A 26,734-nucleotide genomic window follows, 5' to 3' on the forward strand; every position below is an offset into this window, starting at 1 on the left:
AACGGGAGAGGCCACAACAGTGAGAGGCCCATGTACCACAAAAAAAAAAAAAAGAAAAAAGAAAATATATTGCCGCTCTTGAAATTATTGTGATACTGAACTAACAAGACTAAGCTTTTGTTGCAGATTTTTAAACTTCTAGGTATTGTAATATTGGCGTTTGTGTTACTGATATTTTAAAGTTCTCTGGAAAAAAAGTAGTTTTAAAAGTAATTCATGTATAGGGACTTACCTGGTGGCGCAGTGGTTAAGAATCCGCCTGCCAATGCAGGGGACACAGGTTTGAGCCCTGGTCTGGGAAGATCCCACATGCTGTGGAGCAACTAAGCCCGTGTGCCACAACTACTGAGCCTGCGCGCCACAACTACTGAAGCCCGCGCACCACAACTACTGAAGCCCGTGCACCTAGAGCCCGTGGTCCTCAACAAGAGAAGCCACTGCAATGAGAAGCTGGCACATCGCAATGAAGAGTAGCCCCTGCTTGCCACGACTAGAGAAAGCCTGTGCACAGTAACAAAGACCCAACACAGCCCAAAGTAAATAAATAAATTTATTTTTTAAAAAAGTAATTAGTGTATAGATGTAGACCATTTGGAAGATAAAAACCTGATTTTTTTAACCACCTAGAAATATCACTGTTTGTGTATTTTTCCTTTACTATTGCTTCTCTGTATCTTTAATGTGTAGGCAGTATATAGGGTAGTAGTTAAGAATGGGGATTCTAGAATTAAACCTCCTGAGTTCAGATTTCTGTTCTACCACTTATTAGCTGTGTGATTTTAGCAAATCACTTCATTTCTCTGAATCTTGAGTTTCACATCTTTAATGTGGGGATAGTAAAAGTAAACATTATTGTTTGCTTTGTACCAGGTACTTTGCTAAGTATATTATATGTAAAATCTTAATTTTCATAACTCTCTACTTAGGAGCTACTTAGTGCCTTTAAGAGAATAAATTAAATAATGGATGTAATATACTTAGTATAGTGCTTAAGGCACAATAATGTGCTTAAGGCACATTACTTATTTTTTTTCAAAATTGCATTTATACAATATTGTCAACCTGTTATTAAAGCTTTTATTGTGGCAACATCCCCATGCCATTAATATTCTTGGAAAATGAAAAATTTTTAATGGCTTTAAAGAAGTTCATCAAATGGATTCATTTAGTCACCTCTCTAGTGATAGACCTTTAGATCATTAAATGGTGTTATGAACATATTTGTTATGATTATTTCTTTAATTCCCAGAGGTAGAATTGAGTCAAAGGGCATGAATATTTTTAAGGTTCTTTTTTTGCGTGTGTGTGCTATGTTGGGTCTTTGTTGCAGGTTCTTGATACCTTGTCCTGCATTGCTTTCCAGAAATATGAATCAGTATACATTCTTATTTCTCATACATTCTTTTTAAAAATGTTTATTTATTTATTTGGCTTTCCTGGGTCTTTGTTGCGGCACACGGGATCTTCATTGCAGCATGCAGGCTCTTTAGTTGTGGCATGCGGGATCTGGTTCCCTGACAAGGGATCAAACCTGGGCCCCCTGCATCAGGAGCGCAGAGTCTTAACCACTGGAGCACCAGGGAAGTCCCTATTGTTATTATTGTCTGAGTAATTTTACTTCTTGTCTTTGTTTCCTCAGCTAAAAGTATAGGCTTTACTTCCATGGTTTCTTTCAGTTCCAAATTCCATTTCTGTAACCTTGGAGTAGGGTTAAGTTTTAAATTATTGTAGGTTGATTAATTTTTGTATCTTTGATGACATTTTAGCAGTCTTTGACATCTAATTAATTTCAGTAGTTTATCAGATTAATTATATGGAAAAGTAAAGAATGTTTATTTAGTTCAGCTTAAAATGAAAAGAGACTGACCAACAAACTCCAAGTGTTGGTGAGGATGTTAACAACATATATTGCTGGTGGGAAAGCAAAATGTTGTGGCCAGTTTGTACTTAGAAAGTTAAATGTATGTTTACCAGCAATCCCTATCCTAGGAATTTACCTAAGATAAATGCAAACACATGTGCTAACAAAGACACATACAAATAATGTTCATAACCGCTTTATTCATATTAGCCAGAAAATGGAAAAACTCAAGTGAACATCAACTGAAGAATGGAGAAACAAATTGTATTATATCCATACACTTGAATGCTACTCAACAATAACGTCAATGAATCTGAAAGGCATTATACTAAATGAAAAAAGCCAGCCACCAAAGGCTGTGTGATTCCATTTATAAGAAGTTCTAGAAAAGACAAAACTATAATGACAAAAATTGGATCAAGGGTATTGGGAACTTTTTGGGGGTGATGGAAATATTGTTGATTGTGGTGGTGATATCAAGACTATATACATGTATCAGAACTGTACCTTTAAAATGGGTGGATCTTACTGAATGTAAATTATACCTCAGTGAACCCTATTAGAAGGTATTTAGAACAGTTATTTGGGTTAAGTAGCAAGTTAATATTTATTGATATATCCCAGAGAACTATATAATTGGTATCTTATGATTAAGGAATTTGCAATATTATTAGAAAGAAAATACAATTTACAGAGTCATTATATCTCTTAGAAAATAATACTGAACCTCAGATACAAGTATGGTCAGTTCTGCTATAACACAACATGTGTGTTCCTAAAAAATCACCATGTTATGCTAAATTATGTAGTGAAAACTACAGGGCTTATGGGAAAAATGGGGTTAGGAGCACAACAGTCAAAAACTTTAGTGTCACATAAAAAAAGATAGGAACCTAATAAAAACAGCATAGTTTTACACATGTTAAATGATTAATAAATATATAAATATTACAAGAAATACAGAACTTACTGAAAGAGACCTTAAGTTTGTTGTGGAAGTTGATTTAGTGGGAGTTATTGTGAAGTGATGAAAGACGGGTTATCTAAAATCAGATAGAAAATTTTAACACCAGATGTGGTTGGGCATGCATAACACATGCAGTGAACTAAGGTAGCTAATATATGTTTAAGGTGTGTGTGTGTGTGTTTTGTGTATTCTTATATGGCTTGGTGTTTTAAAATGTAGGTTTTACTATTTTTCAGGTATGATGAGACCAACAGTTCAGAAGATGACTGTCATTGAAAAGATAGTTTGTTTCAGTTCCCGAGAGGAGGTGGGACACCAAGCCATCTAGGGCCACACAGGGAAGCACCAGGTTGGTCAGGAGGCAGAGGGAGCAGGAGGAAAATATGGCAAGAGCCTTTATTGTGGTTTCTGTGGGAGGAAATGGGCGAGGCAGGTTAAGCAGTTTTAGGATTGGCTACTTTTGATAATTCAGTGGTCTCTGAGCTATAGGGGCTGTCCTAAGGGTCTGGTACCTGGCCCTGGAGTGATTGGGGCAGGGGAATACTCGCCTGGAGTGTAAGAGCTAGGTAAAGGAGGTAGTTGGAAGTATGGATTTTGGATTGATTGGTTTACATTTGAAAGGTATGATCTCAGATTAGTTGTTTGCTGTCTCTAAGAATTGACTGGCCCTGAGAGGACCAGAACATTGAAAATACAGAAAATTAAAAAACACAGTTAATAGACTTGGTTCAGCTGGGTGCAGTTTGCTGCACTCATCTAGTGTTTCTCAGGGATGAAATTGCACATAAATAAATGCATAATTCACGTTGTACTACAATTGTTTTCAGAATAAATGTTATAGCAGAACTGACTGTACAAAGTAGGATACAGTATTTGAGTCACCATTCCTTCCTTTGCAAAATTAATTATGCAAATTCTATTATATAGATTTTACATTAGTATAGTTCCTTGGGACATGACTGTATTTGTAAGCAAAACAATTTAATGGTAGATTTGATCTTGGGAAAGTAATCACAGATTTAAATATAAATTTTAACTTAGAGAAAAATTTTGTCTTAGAGTACGTGCTCAGTGTAATTCAAGCAGTTAAGCTGGGTAATATGTAGAGGTGAGAGACAAGATGGTGGAGTAGAAGGACCTTGAGCTCACCTTTCACGAGCACACCAAAATCACAACTAACTGCTGAATAAACCATCAATAAAAAAGACCGGAACCTACCAAAAAGGTATTCTACATCCAAAGACATTAAGAAGAAACCACAGTGAGACAGCTGGTAGGAGGGGTGCACTTGCGATATAATCAAATCCCATACCACCTGATTGGGCGACCCACAAACTGGAGAATAATTATATTTCAGAAGTTCTCCCATAGGAGCGAGAGCTCTAAGCCTCACGTCAGGCTCCCAAGCCTAGGCGTCCGGCATCGGGAGGAGGAGCCCCCAGAGCGTTTGGCTTTGAAGGCCAGCAGGGCTTGATTACAGGAGCTCAATAGGACTGCTTTTGCTGGACATTGCTATGATTAAGGGATAGATACCCTAAGAGAAAAGACTGGAAAGGAAGGATTCGGCCAGATTGTGGAGTTCTTGAATGCCTTATATACCGTTTGAACTTTATTCTGTAAGTGTTATGGTATTATTTGAATTTAATAAAAAAGTGAGCAATAGTTTTGTGACTTTTCTTAAGAATTTCCTGGGAATACCCTGGTGGTCCAGTGGTTAGGAATCTGCACTTCCACTGCAAGGGGGCATGGGTTTGATCCCTGGTCAGGCAGCTAAGATCCCACATGCCGCCCAGCATGGCCAAAAAAAAGAATTTCCTGCCTTAGTTGGTGCTTCTATATATTAATGAAAAAATTAGAGAAACAATAAGAAAGATGAATTGGAGAGAATGAAACTACAAACAGTCTAGATAGGAGGTATTGCATTAGTCTAGGTGAGATATGATTAAGGCCTGAACTAGGCTACCCACAGTGAATAGAGGAGATTCAAGTCTGTTGGGTTTACCAATTTATTAGCTTGACATTAGAGGAGAAAAAGAGGAAGGGAAAAAAATTAAAAGGTCACATCTAGTTTTTTGGTTTTTTTTTTAAAACATCTTTATTGGAGTGTAATTGCTTTACAATGGTGTGCCAGTTTCTGCCTTACAACAAAGTGAATTAACTGTGCACATACACACATCCCCATATCTCCTCCCTCCTACGTCTCCCTCCCACCCTCCCCATCCCACCCCTCTAGGTGGTCACAAAGCACCAAGCCGATCTCCCTGTGCCATGCGGCTGCCTCCCAGCAGCCATCCATTCTACATCTGGCAGTATACACAAGTCCATGCCACTCCTCACTTTGTCCCAGCCCACCCCTCCCCCTCCCTGTGTCCTCAAGTCCACTCTCCACATCTGAGTCTCTATTCCTGTCCTTCCCCTAGGTTCTTCATAACTATTTTTTTTTTTTTTTTAGATTTCATATATATGTGTCAGCATACGGTATCTGTCCTTCTCCCTCTGACCCACTTCACTCCGTATGACAGAGTCTAGGTCCATCCACCTCAGTACAAACAACTCAATTTTGTTTCTTTTTAGGTCACATCTAGTTTTCTGACCTCGGAGACACAAGGAAGAGCCATGCCATTATCCTGGGTGGGAAATGCAGGATGGATTTGCTGAGTGGAATTGCGGGGTCGTATGGTAATTCTGTGTTTGGCTTTTTGAACTGCCAAACTTTTCCACAGTGGCTGTACCATTTAGCATTCCTACCAGCAATGTGTGAAGGTTCCAATTTCTTCACATCCTCCACAACACTTGTTATTTTCTGCCTCTTTGATTATAGCCATTCTAGTGGGTGTGGTATGGTATTTCATTGTAGTTTTGATTTGTAATTAATGATGTTGAGAATTTTTTCATGTGTTTATTGACGATTTGTGTATCTTCTTTGGAGAAATGTCTGTTCAAATCCTTTGCCCATTTTTAATTGGGTTATTTAATTGGATTAACCCAGTTAACAGTTCTTTTTAAAAATATTTATTTATTCATTTGGTTGCGCTGGGTCTTAGTTGTGGCATGTGGGTTCCTTAGTTGAGACACACAGCCTCCTTAGTTGTGGCATGCAAACTCTTAGTTGCGGTGTGCATGTGGGATCTAGTTCCCTGACCAGGGATTGAACCCGGGCCCCCTGCATTGGGAGTGCGGAATCTTAACCACTGTGCCACCAGCGAAGTCCCAAGAGTTATTTATATGTTCTGGATACTAGACCCTTATCAAATATATTGCTTGCAAATATTTTCCCCCATTCTGTGGGTTGTCTTTTTACCTTCTTGATTGGTGTCCATTGATGCACAAAAGTTTCTAAATTTTGATGAAGTCCATTTTATCTATTTTTTCTTTGCGTGTGCATTTGGAATTATATCTGAAAAACTGTTGCCTAATCCAGGGTCTTGCAGGTTGTCACCCATGTTTCCTTTTAAGAGTTTTATCATTTTAGCTTTTGCCTTTTTGGTCCATTTGGATTTAAATTTTATATATGGTGTGAAGAAGAGGTCCACATTCATTCTCTTTTGCATGTGGATATCCAGTTATCTCACCAACTTTTGTTGAAAAGACTTATTTTCCCACTGAATGGTCTTGACACCTTTGCTGAAAATCATTTGACCATATATGTATGGGTTTATTGTCTCATACATTTGACTGTAAATATGGATTCTCAGTTCTTTTCTGTTGGTATATATGCCTATCCTTATGACAGTTCCACACTGTCTTGATTACTGTAGCTTTGTAGTATGCTTTGAAATTGGGCAGGGTGAGTCTTCCAATTTTGTTCTAAATTTTTAAAGATTGTTTTGGTTATTCTGTGTCACTTGCCGTTACACATGAATATTAGAAAGAACTTGTTCATTTCTGAAAAATGACAGCCTGGAAACGGTTAGGGATTACTTTGAATATATTATTTTAGGTGGTATTACCATTTTATGTGTTCCAATCCATGAACACATGATGTTGTTCCATTTATTTAGGTCTTTAATTTCTTTCAGCAATGTTTTGTCATTTTCTAAGTCTTGCACTTTGGTTAATTTTATTCCTAAGTACTTTTAAAATATATTATTATTAATATTTGTTTTAGTGACATTGTAAATGGAATTGTTAATTTCAGAATATTCATTGCTAGTGTATAGAAGTACAGCTGATATTTGTGTATTGATATATCCTGAAACTTTGCTGAACTCATTTGTTCTAATAGTTTTTTGTGGATTCTTTAGGATTTTCTATGTATAAGGTAATGTCATTTGTGAAAAGAAATAATTTTACTTCTTTTCCAGTCTGGATGCCATTTATTTCTTTTTCTTGTCAAGCCCTGACTTGAACTTCCTGTACAATGTTGAATAGAAGTATTGAGAGCCACATCCTTTTCTTGTTCCTGATTTTAGGGGGAGAGTTTTCAATCTTTCACCATTAACTATCATGATACCTGTGGGTTGAGGAAATTCCATTCTTTTCCTAGTTTGTTGAGTGTTTTTATCATGAAAGGGTGTTGGATTTTGTCAAATGCTTTTTCCGCTTCTGTTGAGATGATTGTTTTTTCTTTCATCTCATTAATATGGTATGTTACACTGATTTATTTTCATATGTTATACTACCCTGGCGTTCCTAGAATAAATCTCATTTGCTCATGGTATATCTTGTTGAAAATTTTTGTATCTGTACTTATAAGGGATATTGGTCTGTCATTTTCTTTTATTGTGATGTCTTTTTAAAAAAATATTTATTTATATATTTGGCTCTGCCAGGTCTTAGTTGCGAGTGGGATCTTTAGTTGCAGCACGTGGAATCTTTAGTTGAGGCATGTGGGATCTAGTTCCCTGACCAGGGATCAAACCTGGGCCCCCTGCATTGGGCGCACAGAGTCTTAGCTACTGGACCACCAGGGAAGTCCCTCCCTAATCTTAATTATAAAGATTTTAAGTGCTTATTACATGTAAGATGTGAAAGGTGCACAAAAGTTTCACATGGTTAGGCTAATTGGAGTAACTAATAAGGTTGTGTAAGTAAGGACTTTTTTTTTTAATAAATTTTAAAAATTTGTTTGTTTTATTTATTTTTGGCTGCATCGGGTCTTAGTTGCTGCATGTGGTTTGTTTGTTTGTTTGTTTTTGAGGCACTTGGGATATTTCGTTGTGGCATGCGGGTTTTTTTCTCTTCTCTAGTTGTTTTTTCTCTTCTCTTCTCTGTCGCAGGCTCCAGGGCGTGTGAGCTCTGTAGCTGTGGCGTGTGGACTCCAGAGCACGTGGGCTCTGTAGTTTGCAGCATGCAGGCTCTGGTTGAGGTGCGCAAGCTCAGTAGTTGTGGCGCTCAGGCTTAGTTGCCCTGTGGCATATGGAATCTTAGTTCCCTGACCAGGGATCGAACCTGTGTCCCCTGCATTGCAAGGTGGATTCTTTACCACTGGACCACCGGGGAAGTCCCCATAAGGCCTTTCTTGAAAAGAATATTACCTGTATCTCTCTTTAAAATTAAAAGAAAAATAATACATGCATATGGGGAATAAAAACTTGAAAGGTAGAAAGGATTCATAGGAAAAAAAAAGTCTCCTAAACACCCCTATTTCTGATGAATCCCTCCATAGATTACCTGTGTGTATACAGATATATTTTCTTATTTTTATATAAATGGTTACATATTACTTATACACCTATATCTTGTTTTATAAAAAATTGAATCTTCATATCTTTATCAATGCTCAGAATTAAACAATATTCATAATACTGCCCCATGCATTCTCTCCTACCCAACAGCCCAGTGACTTCTTTAATAATATTATTTTTGCTTAACACCTTTCTCTTCATTTCAGTTTGAAGTAGTAAACAGTGGTTCAGGTAATTGATTCTGTATTTCCCACCACTAATTTGCCCTGTGATTTTGAGAAAAGGCATGTGACCTTTTGAAACCAAGTACTCTCTTAATTTCTGGCAACCTTAAACTTTTGTAATTATAATGTATAATATTTATAAGTAGGTTGAAGCACCAGGCATCAAATCAGTTCTCTGTCAATTAAGGCTGATGTGAGTTCCTGTATTGTCAAATTTATCTTACTGATGACATTTCTCAGTTATTGGTAAAGTGATTTGTGTATATGTGTGTTTCTTTTGAGGGAAGACATAGTAGACAGTGTAATCTGTCTCTGCCGATTCTGTGTAAAGAGACAATTTTTCTTTCTCTAAAGTAATCGAACATTTGACTAAGTTGGCTGGTTTCTAAGCCTGAACCCTCTGAGTAACATGTAGGGAGAAGGGCGTTATGGTATTGAAGGAGTTGCTTAAGACCAACAATGTCCTTTTTGTGAAAATCTGAAGGTTCTTAAAAGATGGAATACTATGACATCATCACCGTTCCTCCAAGGAGCATTCCTCAAGTAATACTGAATATGCTGTGATTATCAGCACCCTTCCCCCATCTTCTTTCTGTGGCTTGACTGATGTTATTGTCAGTTATTTGACTGTGGTTTGCAAATGTGGAGCAGTTACTTAATTCTGAAAATCCTTTTGTGTCTGAGATTTTAAAGTATATTGGGTTTTTATTCTAGTTTCATCAGCTTTCTTAGCGATCTTTGTTTTAGGATTGAATAAAATGATATCACCTACAAAAATTATGTATCTTTTACATTCAGCCCTCAGTAGCCTAATAAATGATATGCTTCTCTGGTCTGTTTTTGTGGAACCAGAAACAAATTAGATCTCATTTGCTGTTTATAGGATTGTTAATGTCTTTTACTGTTGTCTTTTAGTAGGAAGGATACGGTGAGTTACAGTTTCCCCGAAGGACAGATTAGGTATCTTTAAAATGTAACCTAATAGCCTGTTTTTTGTTTTTTTTTTTAAAGAAGATTGTATATGCAGTCTCATAGTACCTTTAAGAACTTTTTACAAATATTTATATCTTTTAAGCCTGATCTGTAGTTTATCAAGCTGTATTAGCCCTGTACTTGGGGTATTTATGTACCTAATATTCATTTTCAGCAGAAATTATGGAGTTTATGATTAGGGTTGCTGTGAAAGTTCCTCTGTGCTGTTTTCTTTTCCTAGTTTTTCATAACAGCTTATAAAAATGGGCAAGATTCAAATCAAGTACCTTTGTCAGTTTTACATTGATGACTCTATTATAGCAATGTTCTGCATGGGTACAGGGCAACCAGGATGGTGCTGATTTTTATAATAAAGTACTTTACTTTTGGAAATTTGAGGATGTATAGAAAAGAAGCAGTTATGCAATGGATACTATTAACTCTAGCTTAACAGTGTAATGATATATTTCAGAGATTTCTAACTTTATTGGCATTCTCACTTTTTATACATTTTGTGTTCATCTCTTCTGTCTTCTAACAATCCAAAGAATATGCACAAATGTTGTTGGATTTTTTAATCTTTTTTCCTGGTTGTAGAAATCAAACATGATTATTGTTGAAAATTTGGAATGTAAGAAAGCTATAGATTTGTGAATGTTTTTCAAAATACCATCCATAATTAACTAAAAATAATCCATATGATTTTGTTGTATCGCCCTCTTTGCAAAAACTACAGTTGAGTCTCAAACAACACGGACTTGAACTGCATGGCTCCACTTCTATGCAAATTTTTTTCAGTAAATACATGTATGTACTGTCAATGTATTTTCTCTTCCTCATGATTTTCTTTTTTTTTTTTTGCGGTACGCGGGCCTCTCACTGTTGTGGCCTCTCCCATTGTGGAGCACAGGCTCCGGATGCGCAGGCTCAGTGGCCATGGCTCACAGGCCTAGCTGCTCCGCGGCATGTGGGATCTTCCTGGACCAGGGCACGAACCCGTGTCCCCTGCATCAGCAGGTGGACTCTCAACCACTGCGCCACCAGGGAAGCCCCCTCATGATTTTCTTAATAACATTTCCTTTTCTCTAGCTTATTTCATTGTAAGAATATAGTATATAATATATATAACATACAAAGTATGTGTTAATTGACTTTATGTTATCAGTAAGGCTTCTTCTGTTCAACACTAGGCTATCAGTAGCTAAGTTTTGGGGGAGTAAAATCAAACATAGATATAGAAAATTCACAAAACAAATGAATTTGTTTAATGAACTATTGCAAATGAAATCCCGTATCTAAGGCAAGAAATAGAACTTTGCCATCCATTCCAGAATTTCCTCCATGTGTCTCTTCCCAATCACAACTCCCCCTTTCCCCTAAAGTAACCACTATCATGACTTGTATAGTGATAACATCTGGGAGTTTCTTTATAGTTTTATCATTCAAGTATGCATCTCTGTACTCCATTATTGAGTTTTGAGAGTTCTTTATATATTTATATATTTTATCTATTTTGAGATATGTGACTTGAAATAATGTTCCCCAGTCTTTGGCTTGACTTCATTCTTTTCTTTTAAAAGTATCCTTTGCAAGAGTAAAAGTTTTTGATTTTGATGAAGTCCAAATGATCAGTTTTGACTTTTATAGATTATACTTTTGGTGTCAAATCTAAGAACTCTTTAACTAACCTAAGGTTACAAAGATTTTCTCCTGTGATTTCTTCTCAACGTTTTGTAGCATTAACTTTTTAACAATGAGATAAATGAACCATGTTTGGACTTAATTTTTCTGTAAGGTGTGAGGATGAGTCAGAGTTCATTTTTATACATATGGATGTCCAGTTGCTATGACACCATTTTTCAAAAAAGATTATCTTTTTTCTCTGTTGTACCTTTGTCAAAAATCAGTTGACCAGGGACTTTCCTGGTGGCGCAGTGGTTAAGCATCTGCCTGCCATTTCAGGGGACGCGGGTTTGATCCCTGGTCTGGGAAGATCCCACATGCCACGGAGCAACTAAGCCCGTGCGCCACAACTGTTGAGCCTGCGCGCTAGAGCCCGAGAACCATAACTACTGAGCCCACACGCCGCAACTACTGAAGTCCGCACACCTAGAGCCCATGCTCCGCAACAAGAGAAGCTACCGCAATGAGAAGCCCGTGCACCACAACGAAGAGTAGCCCCCGCTCACCACAACTAGAGAGAGGCCCACATGCAGCAACGAAGACCCAACCCAGCCAAAAATAAAGAAAGAAAGAAAGAGAGAGAGAGAGAGAGAGAAAGAAAGAAAGAAAGAAAGAAAGAAAGAAAGAAAGAAAGAAAGAAAGAAAGAAAGAAAAGAAAAGAAAGAGAGAGAAAGAAAGAAAGAAAGGAAGGAAGGAAGAAAGAAAGAAAGAAAGCCCATGCACCCAGAGCCTGGGCTGCACATTAAAAAAATTGTCTTGACTAATTTGGATTCTTTGCCTTTTTATGAACATTTTACACTCAGTTTTTTGATATGTACAAAAAAATTCTGTTGGATTTTGATTGAGATTGTTTTGAGTCTATGAATTGTCGAATTTTAAAATCAGTTCAGGGAGGATTGACCTTATAACAATATTAAATCATTCGGTTCATGAACATGGTACATCTATTTAGTCAAGTTTGATTTATTTCATCAGGGTTTTATTGTTCTTACTATATAAATTCTACTCAAATATTTTAGACTTATATCTAAATATTCCATTTTCTTCCCTTGCTGTTTTGTATGTTCCTTGGGGTTTTTTTGTGTACACAATAATGTCTGCAACTAGAGATGGTTTTTTTCTTCCTTTCTGTTATGTATTCCTTTTCTTTCTTTTTCTTTACTTACAAAACTTCTAGTGTGATGTTGGATAGGAGTGATTATAGTGGAGATTCTTACCTTGCTTTCCCTATATCTTTAGGGGAAAGCTTTCCTTCTTTAGTCATTAAGTATGATGTTAGTTGTAGTTTTTTGTAGATAGCATTAACCAGGTTAATGCCGTTCCCTTCTATTCCTAGTTTTTTGAGAGTATTTGCCATGAATGGATGTTGAATTTGTGAAATCCTTTTTCTGCCTCTGTTGATATGATCCTGTGTTTTTTCTTTAGTCTGTTTAGAATGGGAGAATTATGTTAATTTTTGACTGCTGAATCGGCCTTGCATTTCTGGGATAAATGCTACTTAGTTGTGATGTATCATTTTATTTCTGGATTTGATTTGCTAATTTAAAAACATTTTTTATTGAAGTATAGTTGAATTACAATGTTGTGTTAATTACTGCTGTACAGCAAAGTGACTCAGTTATACATACATATACATTCTTTTTCATATTCTTTTCCATTATGGTTTATCACCGGATATTGAATATAGTTCCCTGTGCTATATAGTAGGACCTTGTTGTTTATCCATTCTATATGTATCAGTTTGCATATGCTAATCCAAAACTCCGAGTGCAACCCTCTCCCACCCACCTTTTCCCTGGCAACCACCAGTCTATTCTCTATGTCCCTGATTCTGTTTCTTTTTCATAGATAGGTTCATTTGTGTCATCTTTTTTTTTTTTTTTTTTTTTTTTTTTGCGGTACGCGGGCCTCTCACCGTTGTGGCCTCTCCCGCTGCGGAGCAGAGGCTCCAGATGCACAGGCTCAGCGGCCATGGCTCACGGGCCCAGCCGCTCCGCGGCATGTAGGATCCTCCCGGACCGGGGCACGAACCCTTGTCCCCTGCATTGGCAAGTGGACTCTCAACCACTGCGCCACCAGGGAAGCCCTGATTTTTTTTTTATTTTAATTTCTGATACTGTATTTTTCAGTTCTGAATTTCCCATGAGGTTCTTTTTTTTTATAGTTTCTCCTTCTCTGCTGAGAATTTGTCTTTTCAGTTGTTTCAAGAGTGTTAACCATCACCTCATTTATTATGATTATAATAGCCACTTTAACGTTTTTATGTGGGGATTTCCCTGGTGGCGCAGTGGTTAAGAATCCGCCTGCCAATGCAGGGGATGTGGATTTGAGCCCGTGGGGAAAATCCCACATGCTGCAGAGCAACTAAGCCTGTGTGCCACAACTACTGAGCCTGTGCTCTAGAGCCCGCGAGCCACAACTACTGAGCCCACACACCACAACTACTGAAGCCCGTGTGCCCTAAAGGCCATGCACCATAACTACTGAGCCTATGTTCTACAATTACGGAAGCCCATGCACCCAGAGCCTGGGCTGCACAACAAGAGAAGCCACCACAACGAGAAGCCCGTGCACCGCAACAAAGAGTAACCCCCACTCGCTGCAACTAGAGAAAGCCTGAGCACAGCAACAAAGACCCAATGCAGCCAAAAAAAAAAAAAAAAAAAAGTCTTTATGTGATAATTCCAACATGCATCATCTCAAAATAAGCATCTGTTGGTCCTCTTTTCCCTTGATAATTTGTCCCATTTTCCAGTTGTGTGTGTGTGTGTGTCTGTTTTGTGTATTTGTTTTTGCATGTAGAGTAATTTTGGATTTTATCTTGGACATTTTGAGTATTGTCATTTCTGATCCTGTTACTGTCCTCTGGAGAGTGTTGATTTGTTTGTTTGTTTTAGCAGACACCTACCAGTGTAGATGGCAAGTTGTTTCACTTTCTGTGGGTGGTGGCTCTAATATCAGTTCTGTTTACAAAGCCTTTGTTGTGCTCTTTGGATTTGCCCTGCATTGTGCCTCTCAGTGATAGTCTGGGACTTGGGCAGTGGTTTATATCATAGATTAGTTCTCTTTAGCGTAGCCTTTGCTGCACCTCTTTGAGTCTGTTTTACACAAACGTAAATCATTATTTGTATTGGTTTATACACAGAATTAGGGGACCTCTTTTCCAGCTCTCTCCTCTCCGTGATTTCCCCCATACTCTTCAGTTTCCAGTGGCCTTTTTCCCAGTTCCAGAAAGACAGGTTTCTCTCAGCTGTCTCTCTGCATTGTACAGTTCCCCATAACTGGGGCTGCCCTTAAGTGAAGTGGGGAAAGAAGAGAGGAGGAAAAAAAATAATGGGAATTCCCCTAATACTTTTTGGATGACAGAGAGCCTGTTTTCCCAGTTTTTCTGGCCAGAGAGATTGGTTTTCTCATCGGGTCTTTCTGTTGCTGGGGCAGTGCAATTCTATGGCTGAGGAGAGAAAAAAGAAACCAAAAGAAGGCATTTCCCCCCACAATCTCCAGATCACAGGGTTCCCTTTTCCTGGTCCTTTGGACAGGGGGAGGAGAATTTCTTTGTTTTCTTATCAGCACCCTGAACATAGTTTTGTATCTGAGGCCACACTCTTCTGTCAGAGACGGTAGATAAAGGAGGAAAATGGAATCAGAAAACTCGTGGCCATACCCATTATTCTTGAAGTTTTGACTTCTCTTCCCAATCATTTGTATTGCCTGTTTATGGCATGTTGATATATATCCTTTGGCCATTTATATTTTGGTGGATTAGGTATTTGCTCAGTGATTTGGATGATATCTCTATCTTTAAGGAATAATAATAACGCTTAATTTTGTGTGCCCTGGATGTTTCAGTTTTTGCGTTCAACTCAATTTTTTGATATACAGATTTTTTTAATGCATTAGTCTTTTGTAAGTTAAAGTACTAGTAGCCTTTTGGATGTTCTCTCTAGCTGGAGTATGTATTCTTCTAGTTTAAAAAGTATTCTATTTTATTTTTCTCAAATTAAAATTTTTTTTAAATGTTGAAAGTGGTTGCTATAAAAATTCAGGTAATATAGATGTCTAGGTTAACAAGTAATGTTCTTCACAGCCCTACTTTATCAGAGAAAATAATAACATTTTAATACACATCCTTCCATACCTTGTTTATAAATTTGCTATATATATATATCTTTTATATATATATAAATATGTATATATACACATATATTTATATATTTTTATATACACATATATATATACACACACACATATATATATATATATATATCTTTAAAATTAATTAATTAATTTTTGGCTGTGCTGGGTCTTCGTTGTGGCACGTGGGCTTCTCTACTTGCGGTATGTGGGATTTTAAGTTCCTGACCAAGGATCGAACCCGGGCCCCCGGCATTGCGAGCGTGGAGTGTTAGCCACTAGACCACCAGGGAAGTCCCTACATATATTTATCTTAGATTTTAAGACTTTTTTTAAAAAAAGATATTACTTTAATTGAGGTATAATATACATAAAGGCATCTATTTTAATATAGTTGGAGTTTTGACAAGAGTAATTCACTGCTGCAGTCAAGGTAATAGAAGATTCTGTTACCTCAGAAAGTCCTTGTGAGCCCTTTCGTGGTCAGTTCCCCTTTTATTCCCCCAACTGACCCCAAACAACCGTGACTCTGTCGCAATACTAGTTTTGCCTATTTGAGAATTTTTCAGGGTAATCATACAGTTTTTACTGTTTGGTTTCTGGCTTTTTTTGCTGGAGCATAATGCTTTTGAAATTCATCTGGGTTGCTGCATGGATCAGTAGTTTTGTTCCTTTTTATTGCTGTGAAAAGAATTTCATTGTGTGAATATATCACAATTTTATTATACATATATTTGTTGATAGACGTTTGTATTATATGCAGTTTTGGGCTATTATGAATAAAGCTGCTGTATACAAGTCTTTTTGTGTGCCTTTGTTTTCATTACTTTTGAGTAAGTGATAACTAGTTAAGGAACTGTTCCATCACATAATAAATGTTTATTTAACTTGATAAGCATCTGTTAAACAGTTTTCCAGAATGGTTGTATCATTTCAAATTCCCATCAACAATGTAATGAGTTCCAGTTCTTCACTTTGTTTTTTTTTTGATCTTTTTATTTTTTTGGACATCTACATGGCTTATGGGATCTTAGTTCCCTGACCAGGGATTAAACCCAGGCCCCCTGCAGTTGGAAGCGAGGAGTCCTAAGCACTGGACCGCCAGGGGATTCCCCTAGTTCCTCACTTTGTACATTTATCATTTCTTATATTTTGTATAAGTATTTTTGATGTGGATTCTTTAAGTGGGATTTTTGTGTGAAATGGTAAGTGCATATTTGATTTTGCTAGATTTTTCTCCACAGGTTTTGTACTGTTTTTGCATTACCACTGCTACTATATGCAGATTTCTCTTCGACCCCACTATCAGTGTGTGGTGAATTTTTGCCATTCTGATAGGTACAAAATGAAATCTTCGGATAGTTTTAATTTGCATTTCTTATACTTTGAGTGATGTTGAACGTATTTTCATAGATTTGATGGTTGTTTCTTTTCTTTCTTTCTTTTTTTTTTTTTCTGTGAACTACCCATATCTCCTCCGGGTTGGTGGTGGTGGTGGTGTTTTCTTGGGTGTGTGTGTGTGTGTGTGTGTGTGTGTGTGTGTGCGTGCTGTTTTTAGAAACTACATATTAAGAATGTAAGAATGTCAGGTTATTATTTCGTTTGTTTTTTGAAATTCTTTACATATTAGGAATACTAACCCTTTGTAAACGTTAAGTTTCAAACATTTTTTTCCAAGTTTATCATTTGTCCTTTTTGTCTGGAGTGTCTTTTTCCATGGCCCCTCCTCCCAAGTTTTTTTTTTTTATCCTGTTAAATATATCAGTCTTTTTCCTTATTGTTTTGGATTTGGATCATAGTTAGGAAAGTTTCTACATTCCCTGATTACAGAGGAACTTACATTTCCTACTAGTACTTATATACTAGTACTTATATAGTTTCATTTTTCTAATTTTTGCATTTCTGACCCATATGTGATTCTGATATTACAGTTTGAGGAACAGGTGTTATTTTTTTCCAAATAGCTATTGGGGTCTCCCAACAACACTTACTTTATCAAATACTTTTTTTTCCTCATTGATTTGAGAGGTTTGTTTAAGCCGTTTAGCAGTAATGGTTATGTAAGGTATGTGATAAGGATATCATTATATAATTTTTTCCGAATGGGTTCTTAGGTTTCTTAACCAAATTTATTTCTTCTCCTTTAATTGTATGCTAAATTCCGAGATACACATACATGGGTTTGTTTCTGGACTCTTTTAGATTAATGGTTTACTTGTCTTATTTTAACATTCTACTGATAGCAATAGATTTGTATTATCTTTTGGTATTTGGTACAGCAGATTTTCCAGTTCCTTCATTTCTTTTTTCTCTGATTTTCTGGAGGGTGCTGTCCTTAGGAATTTACTCTGTTTCTCTACTATTAACTTTAATATTTCACATACCATACTCTCATGTATACTATTTGGTAAATATTTGTGGAAACGAAATCATTTTAAGGGGTGTTAGAGAAGAATTAAGTGTATTATTTTAGTTCAACAAATATTTATGTAATATTAACTGTCGGAGGTATGGTGTAGGATGTAGACAGGTAATATAAAGATGAATGAGACACATTGTGCCTACCTGTCTAGTTAAAATTTTAAACATTACATTTAATCTAAATCTTGAAAGATTTTGAGTGGGAATTTGTTAGGCAGATAGGAATATGCAAATCATGGAACTGGTTAGAGAATTTTAATATAAAATAATTCTTGTAATAAAGGTACTATAACTTGATCATTCAGAGTTCTTAAATAAGTCTTAACGCTGCAGGTTTTTTAAAAACAGGTGGATTAATTGAATAATAATACTTTTTATGGAACATAGTTCAATCTTCTATGATCACATTCTTAGAACTATAATTGAAACACTTTGCAGGGAACTTGCAGAGCAGGAAAATTGGTAAATGTATATGGGGCAGCCTAGAAAGTGTGTTAGAAATGAAATACAAATTAATAATTTAAATGTTTTTATTGCAGTGGAGTGTTAATTTAAGGAGATACGAAAGACACGTAAATATGTTTTATGTAGTTACAAAGAAGTTTTCTACCAAGAATTAAAATTGGTTCAGTTGACTTCACTAAAAATGAGACCAGTAGTTAAGTGGGGGAGAATTGACTAGAGTCTAATGAAATCAATTAGGAGGCAAATGAAATACATTTTGGAGGGTTTTCTTTTTTTTTTTTGATTGGTGAATTTATTTAGGTTAAAATAGCTGACATTTAATGTAGTGCTTACTATGCCTGAGTACTAGTCTATGCTTGTATTTATTAACTCATTTAACCTTCACAACCACTGTATTAGGTAGGATATTATTTTCACTTTACAGATTAGGAAAATAAGGCTACTCAAGTTCGCAGTTTATAAATAGTGTTGCTAGGATTCATATCCAGGTAGTAACATTCCAGAACCTAGGTTCTGAAGTTTCTCAGTAATGACAGCCATTTTTTAAATTGGGTATCTGATATAGAGGAACTGATAGCGGAATCACCAGGGAATTTACTGGTTATCTGTAATGTCTGCTTATCTAATGAAGCAGATTTGATAAAGGCCATATTTTAATGTGAGTCAGGTTTCCAGGGGAAGCAGTTGTCTGCATTAAATTCATTACTTTCTCCCACTGCATTTTTCTTTGGAATGTTTGTGTTAGAGTTGATTGAACACTGGCATATGGTATCTGAAAGGAAAAGAAAGACAGCTAACTGAGTTAAATCCTTTGTGTATTTTTTTTTTTTTTTTGTGGTAGGCGGGCCTCTCACTGTTGTGGCCTCTCCCCTTGCGGAGCACAGGCTCCGGACGCGCAGGCTCAGCAGCCATGGCTCACGGGCCTAGCCGCTCCGCGGCATGTGGGATCCTCCCAGACCGGGGCACGAACCCGTGTCCCCTGCATCGGCAGGCGGACTCTCAACCACTGCGCCACCAGGGAAGCCCCTTTGTGTATTTTCTTATATTTGAAAATCATTAATAGATGGGAATCTTCCTGTTGTTAGAAACCTATTACGGGTACATCTTAAGTTATGCATGTTTTTTTAAATGGTCTGTGTGTTCTATTATCTCTTCTGCCAGTGGGCTCACTACCTCAGAATTAGATAAGGATTAGATAAGCCTTCCAAGATATAAAGACTTATTTAATTTTTAAAAGTATATGTACGGTAATACCCTATGTATAGTAGGACTCATTTTTTTAGGCACCACAGGTGATTGTGATGATGAGCCAGATTTAGGAACTACTGCACTAGTAGATCACACTTCCTTTTCAGTGAAATTCTAGGCCTGAGATAATTTTATATATGCTATCAGAAAATGATCTTATACTAATTATTCTTAGAAGCTTTTGGTTTTCCTGACTTTTTTCTTTTCTTATTTCTCTACAATAGTTTATGCCAGCGTGGCTTCATTCATACAGATGAACCAAGGATTGGGATAGCAATATAAAATTAGAATCAGACAGCTGATTGCCCAGCAGGATGCCATCAACTAACCGTGCGGGCAGCCTGAAGGACCCTGAAATTGCAGAGCTCTTCTTCAAAGAAGATCCAGAGAAGCTCTTCACAGATCTCAGAGAAATTGGCCATGGAAGCTTTGGAGCAGTGTATTTTGTAAGTGTTAAAGGCTTAATGTCAGCGACCAGGATTTACTTAAAATCCAGTCCTGGCAAAATGAAAAACAATAATATAAAGAGACAGACAGAGGCCATAGTCCATTTTATAGTCACTTGCATAGGTGTGTGTGTGTATAATATGAAAATAGCTTTATTTATTGAGTTTCTTGGATTATTGAAAAAATGGAAATGAATATTATTTTGCTTTGGCTTAGTGTTTAGAATGTTTAGCACACTGTTTTTAGGAGTCATATGACTTGCATTGCTATAGAATTAAATATTGCAGAACACTGATTTCTGTAAAGTTCCATACAGAGTCAGTTTTAGTTTTGTGGAAATCTAGGATTATTATTTGGCAGAAGGATATGTACCAAAGTTTTTTTTTCTTGTGTGCGTGTGTGTGTATTTTATACTTAAAAAAACCCAAAAAACATGAGATTTGCCATTTTAACCATTTTTGAGTGTACAATTTTGGCATTAATTATACTCACAATGTTTACAACCATTACCACTATCTATTTTCAAAACTTTTTCATCACCCCAAACAGAAGCTCTGTATCTATTAGCAATAACTTCTCATTTCCCCCTCTACCCAGCTGGTGGTAACCTCTAGTCTACTTTTTGTCTTTATGAATTTGCCGAGTCTAGATATTTCATATAAGTGGAATCATACAATATTTGTACTTTCATGTATAGCTAATTTCACTTAGCATAATGTGTAGCATAATCACTTGGTGGGTCTTTGATGTTGTAGCATGTATCAGTACTTCATCCCTTTTTATAGCTGAATAATATTCCATTGTTTGTATATACCATGGTTTTGTTTATCCATTCATCTGTTGATGGGCACTAGATTGTGTCTACCTTTTGCCTATTGTGAATAAATGCTACAATGAACATTGGTGTACAAGTATCTGTTGGAGTCCCTGTTTTCACATTTTGGTATGTACCTAGAAGTGAAAATACTGAATTACATAGTAATTCTATGTTTAACTTTTTGAGGAACTGCCAAACTGCACCAGAGTGGCTGCTTCATTTCCATTCCCATCAACAATGTACCAGTGTTCCAATTACTCCATTTCCTTGCAAATGCCTATTATTGTCTGGTATTTTGATTTTAGCCATCCTACTAGGTCTGCAGTAGTATCTTGTAGTTTTGATTTGCATTTCCCTAATGACATATGTTGAGCATTTTTTCATGTGCTTATTGGCCATTTGTGTATCTTCTTTGGAGAAATGTCTGTTCAAGTCTTTTGACCGTTTTAAAAGTTGGGTTTTTTGTCTCTTTGTTGTTGAGTTGTAAGGGTTCTTTATGTATTTTGAATATTAAATTATTGGATACATGATTTGAAAATATTTTCTCGCATTCTGTAGTTTATCTTTTCTCTTTCTTGATAATGTCGTTTGATATACAAAAGTTTAAACTTTGAATGAAATCCAGTTTATCTATTTTTTCTTTCGTTGCTCATGCTTTTGCTATCATGTCTAAGAATTCAGCCAAATCCAAGGTCATAAAGATTTACCCCTGTGTTTTCTTCTAAGAGTTTTATGGTCTTAACTCTTCTATTTAGGTAATTGATCCATTTTGAGTTAATTTTTGTATATGTTGTGAGGTGGAGGTCCAACTTCATTTTTTGCATATGGAAATCCAGTTGTCCCAGTACTATCTGTTGAAGAGACTGCTGTTCCCCACTGAATTGTCTTGACATCCTTATCAAATCACTCGGCCATATTGTATACATTTATATCTGAACTCTCTGATCTGTTCCATTTGTCTTTATGCTAGTACCACACTAGCAATACTAGCATGTTTTTTGTTTGTTTGTTTTTTGTTTATTTTTTTGCGGTACGCGGGCCTCTCACTGTTGTGGCCTCTCCCGTTGCGGAGCACAGGCTCCGGATGCGCAGGCTCAGCGGCCATGGCTCACGGGCCCAGCCGCTCCACGGCATGTGGGATCCTCCCGGACCGGGGCACGAACCCGTATCCCCTGCATCGGCAGGCGGACTCTCAACCACTGCGCCACCAGGGAAGCCCTACTAGCATGTTTTGATTACTGTAGCTTTGTAGTGAGTTTGAGATCAGGAATAACTTTATTGTTCTCTTTAAGGACAGTTTTGGCTATTTGGGACCCCTCCCAATTCCATATGAATTTAAAGACTAGCTTTTCCATTTCTGTAAAAAAGCCTGTTGGATTTTGATAGGGATTGTTTAAATCTGTAGATCATGTTTGGTAGTATTGGCATCTTAACAATATTAAGTCTTACAGTCCATGAACACAGCATGTCATTCTAAACATTTATTTAGGTCTTATTTAATTTTGTTTAGCAATGTTTTGTACTGTTCAATGAACTATATTCTGATGAACCTACATTGACGTAGCATACTCACCATAGTTTATATCAGGGTTCATTCTTAGTGTTGTACATTCTTTGGGTTTGGACAAATGTATAATGACAAGTATCATTATAGTATCATATAGAGTATTTTCACTGCCCTGAAAAAAGCTCTGTGTGCAGGTTTTTGTGTAGACGTTAGTTTTCAGTTCCTTTAAGCAAATACCAAGTGCTATTGCTGGATAAGTAAGAGTATGTTTAATTTTGTAAGAAACTGCCAAACTATGTTCTGAAGTGGCTGTACCATTTTGTATTCCTCCCAGCAGTGAATGAGAGTTCCTGTTGTTCCGCATCCTCACCAACCTTTGGTGCTATCAGTGTTCCAGATTTTGGCCGTTCTAATTAGTATGTAGCGTTATTTCCATTTCCCTGATAATATATGATGTGGACCATCTTTACAAATGCTTATTTGCCACCTGTATATATTCTTTGATATATACAGATATATACCTGATATATAGACCTCTGTTAACGTCTTTGGCTCATTTTTTTAATCAGGTTGTTTTCTCATTTAAGTGCCCAGTGGGTCCAGGGCTTTTCTTTTTTGGGAAATTTTTGATGACTTATTCAATCTCTTTACTGGTTATAGTAAGTAATAATAATAAGTAATACTATTCAGGTTTTCTATTTTTTCATCCTTTAGTCTTGGTAGGTTTTGTTTTTAGGAATTTGCCCATTTTGTCTAATTTGTTGGCATAGTACTCTCTTATAATCCTTTTTATTTCTCTAGAATCAGTAGTAATGTTCCCACTTCCATTTCTAATTTTAGTAATTTGGGTCTTCTCTTTTTTCTTAGTGTGTGTAGGTAAAGGTTTATCAATTTTGTTGATCTTTTTGAAGAACCAGCTTTTGGTTTCAATGATTTTCTCTGTTTTTTGATTCTTTCACTTATCTCTGCTTTAATCTTTATTATTTCCTCCCTTCTGCTAGCTTTGAGTTTAGTTTGTTTTTCTTTTTCTGGCTTTTAAGTTGTAAAGTTAGGTTGTTAATTTGAGATCTTTCTTGTTTTTTAATGTGTTTATAGCTATAAATTTCCTCCTGAGCACTTCTTTCACTTGGTTCCATAAGTTTTGATATGTTGTATTTTTGTATTAATTCAGCTCTCAGTATTTCTAATATGCCTTGTGACTTCTTCTTTGATACATTGGTTGTTTAAAAGTGTGCTGTTTAATTTTTACAATTTTGTGAATTGTCCATTTTCATTATTGATTTCTGACTTTATCCCATTGAGGTCAGAGAAGATACTTTGTATGATATCTGTCTTTTTTTTTTTTTTTTTTTTGCGGTATGTGGGCCTCTCATTGTTGTGGTCTCTCCCGTTGCGAAGCACAGGCTCCGGACGCGCAGGCTCAGCAGCCATGGCTCACGGGCCCAGCCGCTCCGCGGCATGTGGGATCCTCCCGGACCGGGGCACGAACCCGTGTCCCCTGCATCGGCAGGCGGACTCTCAACCACTGCGCCACCAGGGAAGCCCTGATATCTGTCTTTTAAAATCTACTGATTCTTGATTTTTGGCATAACATATGGTCTGTCCTGAAAAATGTCCCATGTGCACTTGAGAAGAATGTATATTCTGTTATTGTGTATAGAATGCATATTCTGTTAGATCTAGTTGGTTTATTGTATTAAGTCCTCTTTTTCCTGCTTATCTTCTGTCTGGTTGTCCTCTCCTTTATTATGAGTGGGTTATTGAAGTCTCCAACTATTATTGTAGAACTGTATATACTTACTGATCTGTCCATAGGTGTGTAAATGTTTATAATTGTTATATCTTCTTGCTGTATTGAACCTTTATTAATAAATAGTGCCCTTCTTTGTTTTTTATAAACTTTTTTGATTTAAAGTCTTGATTTACAAGTCTTTTTGTGGACCCAATTTTTCATTTCTTTTAAGTAAATACCTAAGATTTGTTGGAGTTGTTGGATTATAGGGCAGGTGTATGTTTAGTTCTATGCCAATTGCCAGACTTTTTCACTAAGTAGAAAGTTTACATTCCCATCTACAGTGTATGAGAATTCTTTTTGCTCCATATCCTTGCCAGCATTAGATGTTGACAGTCATTTTAATTTGAGTTATTCTGATGGGTGTGTAATTGTATTTCAGTTAGGTTTTAATGTACATTTCCCTGCTGATTGATGTTGTTGAGCTCTTTCATAGACTTAATGATCATTCACGTATCTTTGGAAGTATCTGTTCAAATATTTTGCCCATTTTTTGAAAATCGGGCTTTCTTTTTAAATTGAGTTTGTAGAATTTCCAGGATACTTGGTCAATCAATATATGTTTTGTGAATATTTTCTTCTGGTATGTGCACTGGAAAATTATATATATTCTGCAGTTTATTGGGCGTGATTATCTATGTATGTCAAGTAGGTAACATTTGTTGGTTATATTCTTCAGATCTTTTGGGTCCTTTCTGATTTTACTAGTTTGTTTTTGGTCTGTGTGTTCTATCAGTAACTGAAAGGTATTTAAAAATCTCCACTGATAGTGGATTTATCTAATTTGCTTTTTAGCTGTATCTTGTTTTACTTTATACATTTCTGATCTATGTTACTGGGAATGTACAAATTTAGGATTATTGTATCTTGTTGAATTGTCCCGTTATCATTAAAATTCCACTCTTTACCTTTCGTAGTATTTCTTGCTTTAAAATCTACTTTGATATTAATGATAGCTTTCTTTGGCTAATGCTTATGTAGTGTATTTCTTTTTCCTTTTCATTCATTATTTCTGGAACTTTATTCTAAAGTATTTCTCATCTTTGTTGTTTTTTCCCCCACGAATTGTTTTCCACCTTTATTGTGATATAATTGACATATAACATTGTGTAAGTTTAAGGTGTACAGTGTGTTGATTTGATACATTTATATATTGCAAAATGATTACTACTATATCATTAGGTAACACCTCCATCCTGCCACATAATTACCATTTCCTTTTTGTAGTGAGAACATTTATGATCTACTCTTTGAGCAGCTTTCATGTACATAATAAAGTATTATTAGTTGTAATCCCCATGTTGTACATTAGATTCCCAGAATTTGTTAATCTTATAACTTGTACCCTTTGACCATTATCTTCCCTACCCCCAACCCCTGGTAACCATCACTCTATTCTCTGTTTCTCTGAGTTCAGCTTTTTTAGATTCCACATATAATTGATAATAAACAGTATTTGTCTTTCTCGGTCTTACTTATTTCACATGCCCTCACGTTTCATCCAGGTTGTTGCGAACAGCAGAATTTTCTTCTTTTTCATGGCTGAATAATATTCTGTTGTTTCTATGGACACACACTACATCTTCTTAATCCATTCATCCTTTGATGGACACTTCAAGATATGGTTGTTTCCATGTCTTGACGATTGTGAATAATGCTGTAATGAACATGGAGGTGCAGATATCTCTTCAAATCGCAGTTCCAATTCATTTGGATATATATCCAGAAGTAGGATTGCTGGATCATATGGTAGTTCTATTTTTAATTTTTTGAGGAGCCTCCATACTGTTTTCCATAGTGGCCATACCAGTTTATGGCCACTGCACACTCTTTCCAACACTTGTTATCACCTGTCTTTTTCATAATAGCCATTCTGACAGGTGTAAGGTGACATACCATTGTGGTTTTGATTTGCATTTCCCTAATGATTAGTGATATTTTCATGTACCTGTTGACATATGTCATCTTTGAAAAAATGTCTATTCAGGTCCTCTACCTGTATTTTAATTAGGTTGGTTTTTTGTTTTTGTTTGTTTGTTTGTTTTTTGCTATTGAGTTTTATGAGTTCTGTATATATTTTGGATATTAACCCCTTATCAGATACATGATTTGCAGATATTTTCTCCCATTCCATAGATTACCTTTCCATTTTGTTGATTGTTTCTTTTGCTGTGCAGAAGCTTTTTAATTTGATGCAGTCCCACTTATTTAATTTTGCTTTTGTTGTTTGTGCTTTGGGTGTCATATCCAGAAAATTGCTGCCAAGACCAATGTCAAGGAGCTTTTTCTCTATCTCATCTTTGTTTTAATTGGAGTGTTTTGCCCATCTATATTTGATGTTGTTACTAACATAGTTGGGCATAAGTCTGTTTTCCTATTTGATTTTTGTTTGTCCTATCTGTTCTTTATTCCTCATTCTTGCCATCTTTTGAATTAATCAAGTGTTATTGGTTTTTTGTTTTAAAATACAGGTTTTAATTCAGGTGTGGAAAGACCAAAGATCAGGTAACAACTGCCATTGAAAAGATAGTTTAGGGATTTCCCTGATGGTCCAGTGGTAAAGAATCCC

At 36.3% G+C, this 26,734-nt stretch overlaps 1 protein-coding gene across 1 annotated transcript in view; it reads left to right on the forward strand.

Moving 5' to 3' along the window:
- TAOK1 (TAO kinase 1) overlaps positions 1-26,734 on the forward strand; it is a 160,876-nt gene that overhangs the window by 42,689 nt on the left and 91,453 nt on the right. The window contains exon 2 of the mRNA XM_081219238.1: positions 19,827-20,048. Coding sequence (XP_081075364.1) covers positions 19,917-20,048 — 132 coding nt within the window. The 5' untranslated portion in view covers positions 19,827-19,916. The remainder of the gene's footprint in view (positions 1-19,826; positions 20,049-26,734) is intronic.

The sequence above is a fragment of the Mesoplodon bidens genome (assembly GCF_964165515.1).
Source record: "Mesoplodon bidens genome assembly, chromosome: 19".
Lineage (NCBI taxonomy): Eukaryota > Metazoa > Chordata > Mammalia > Artiodactyla > Ziphiidae > Mesoplodon > Mesoplodon bidens.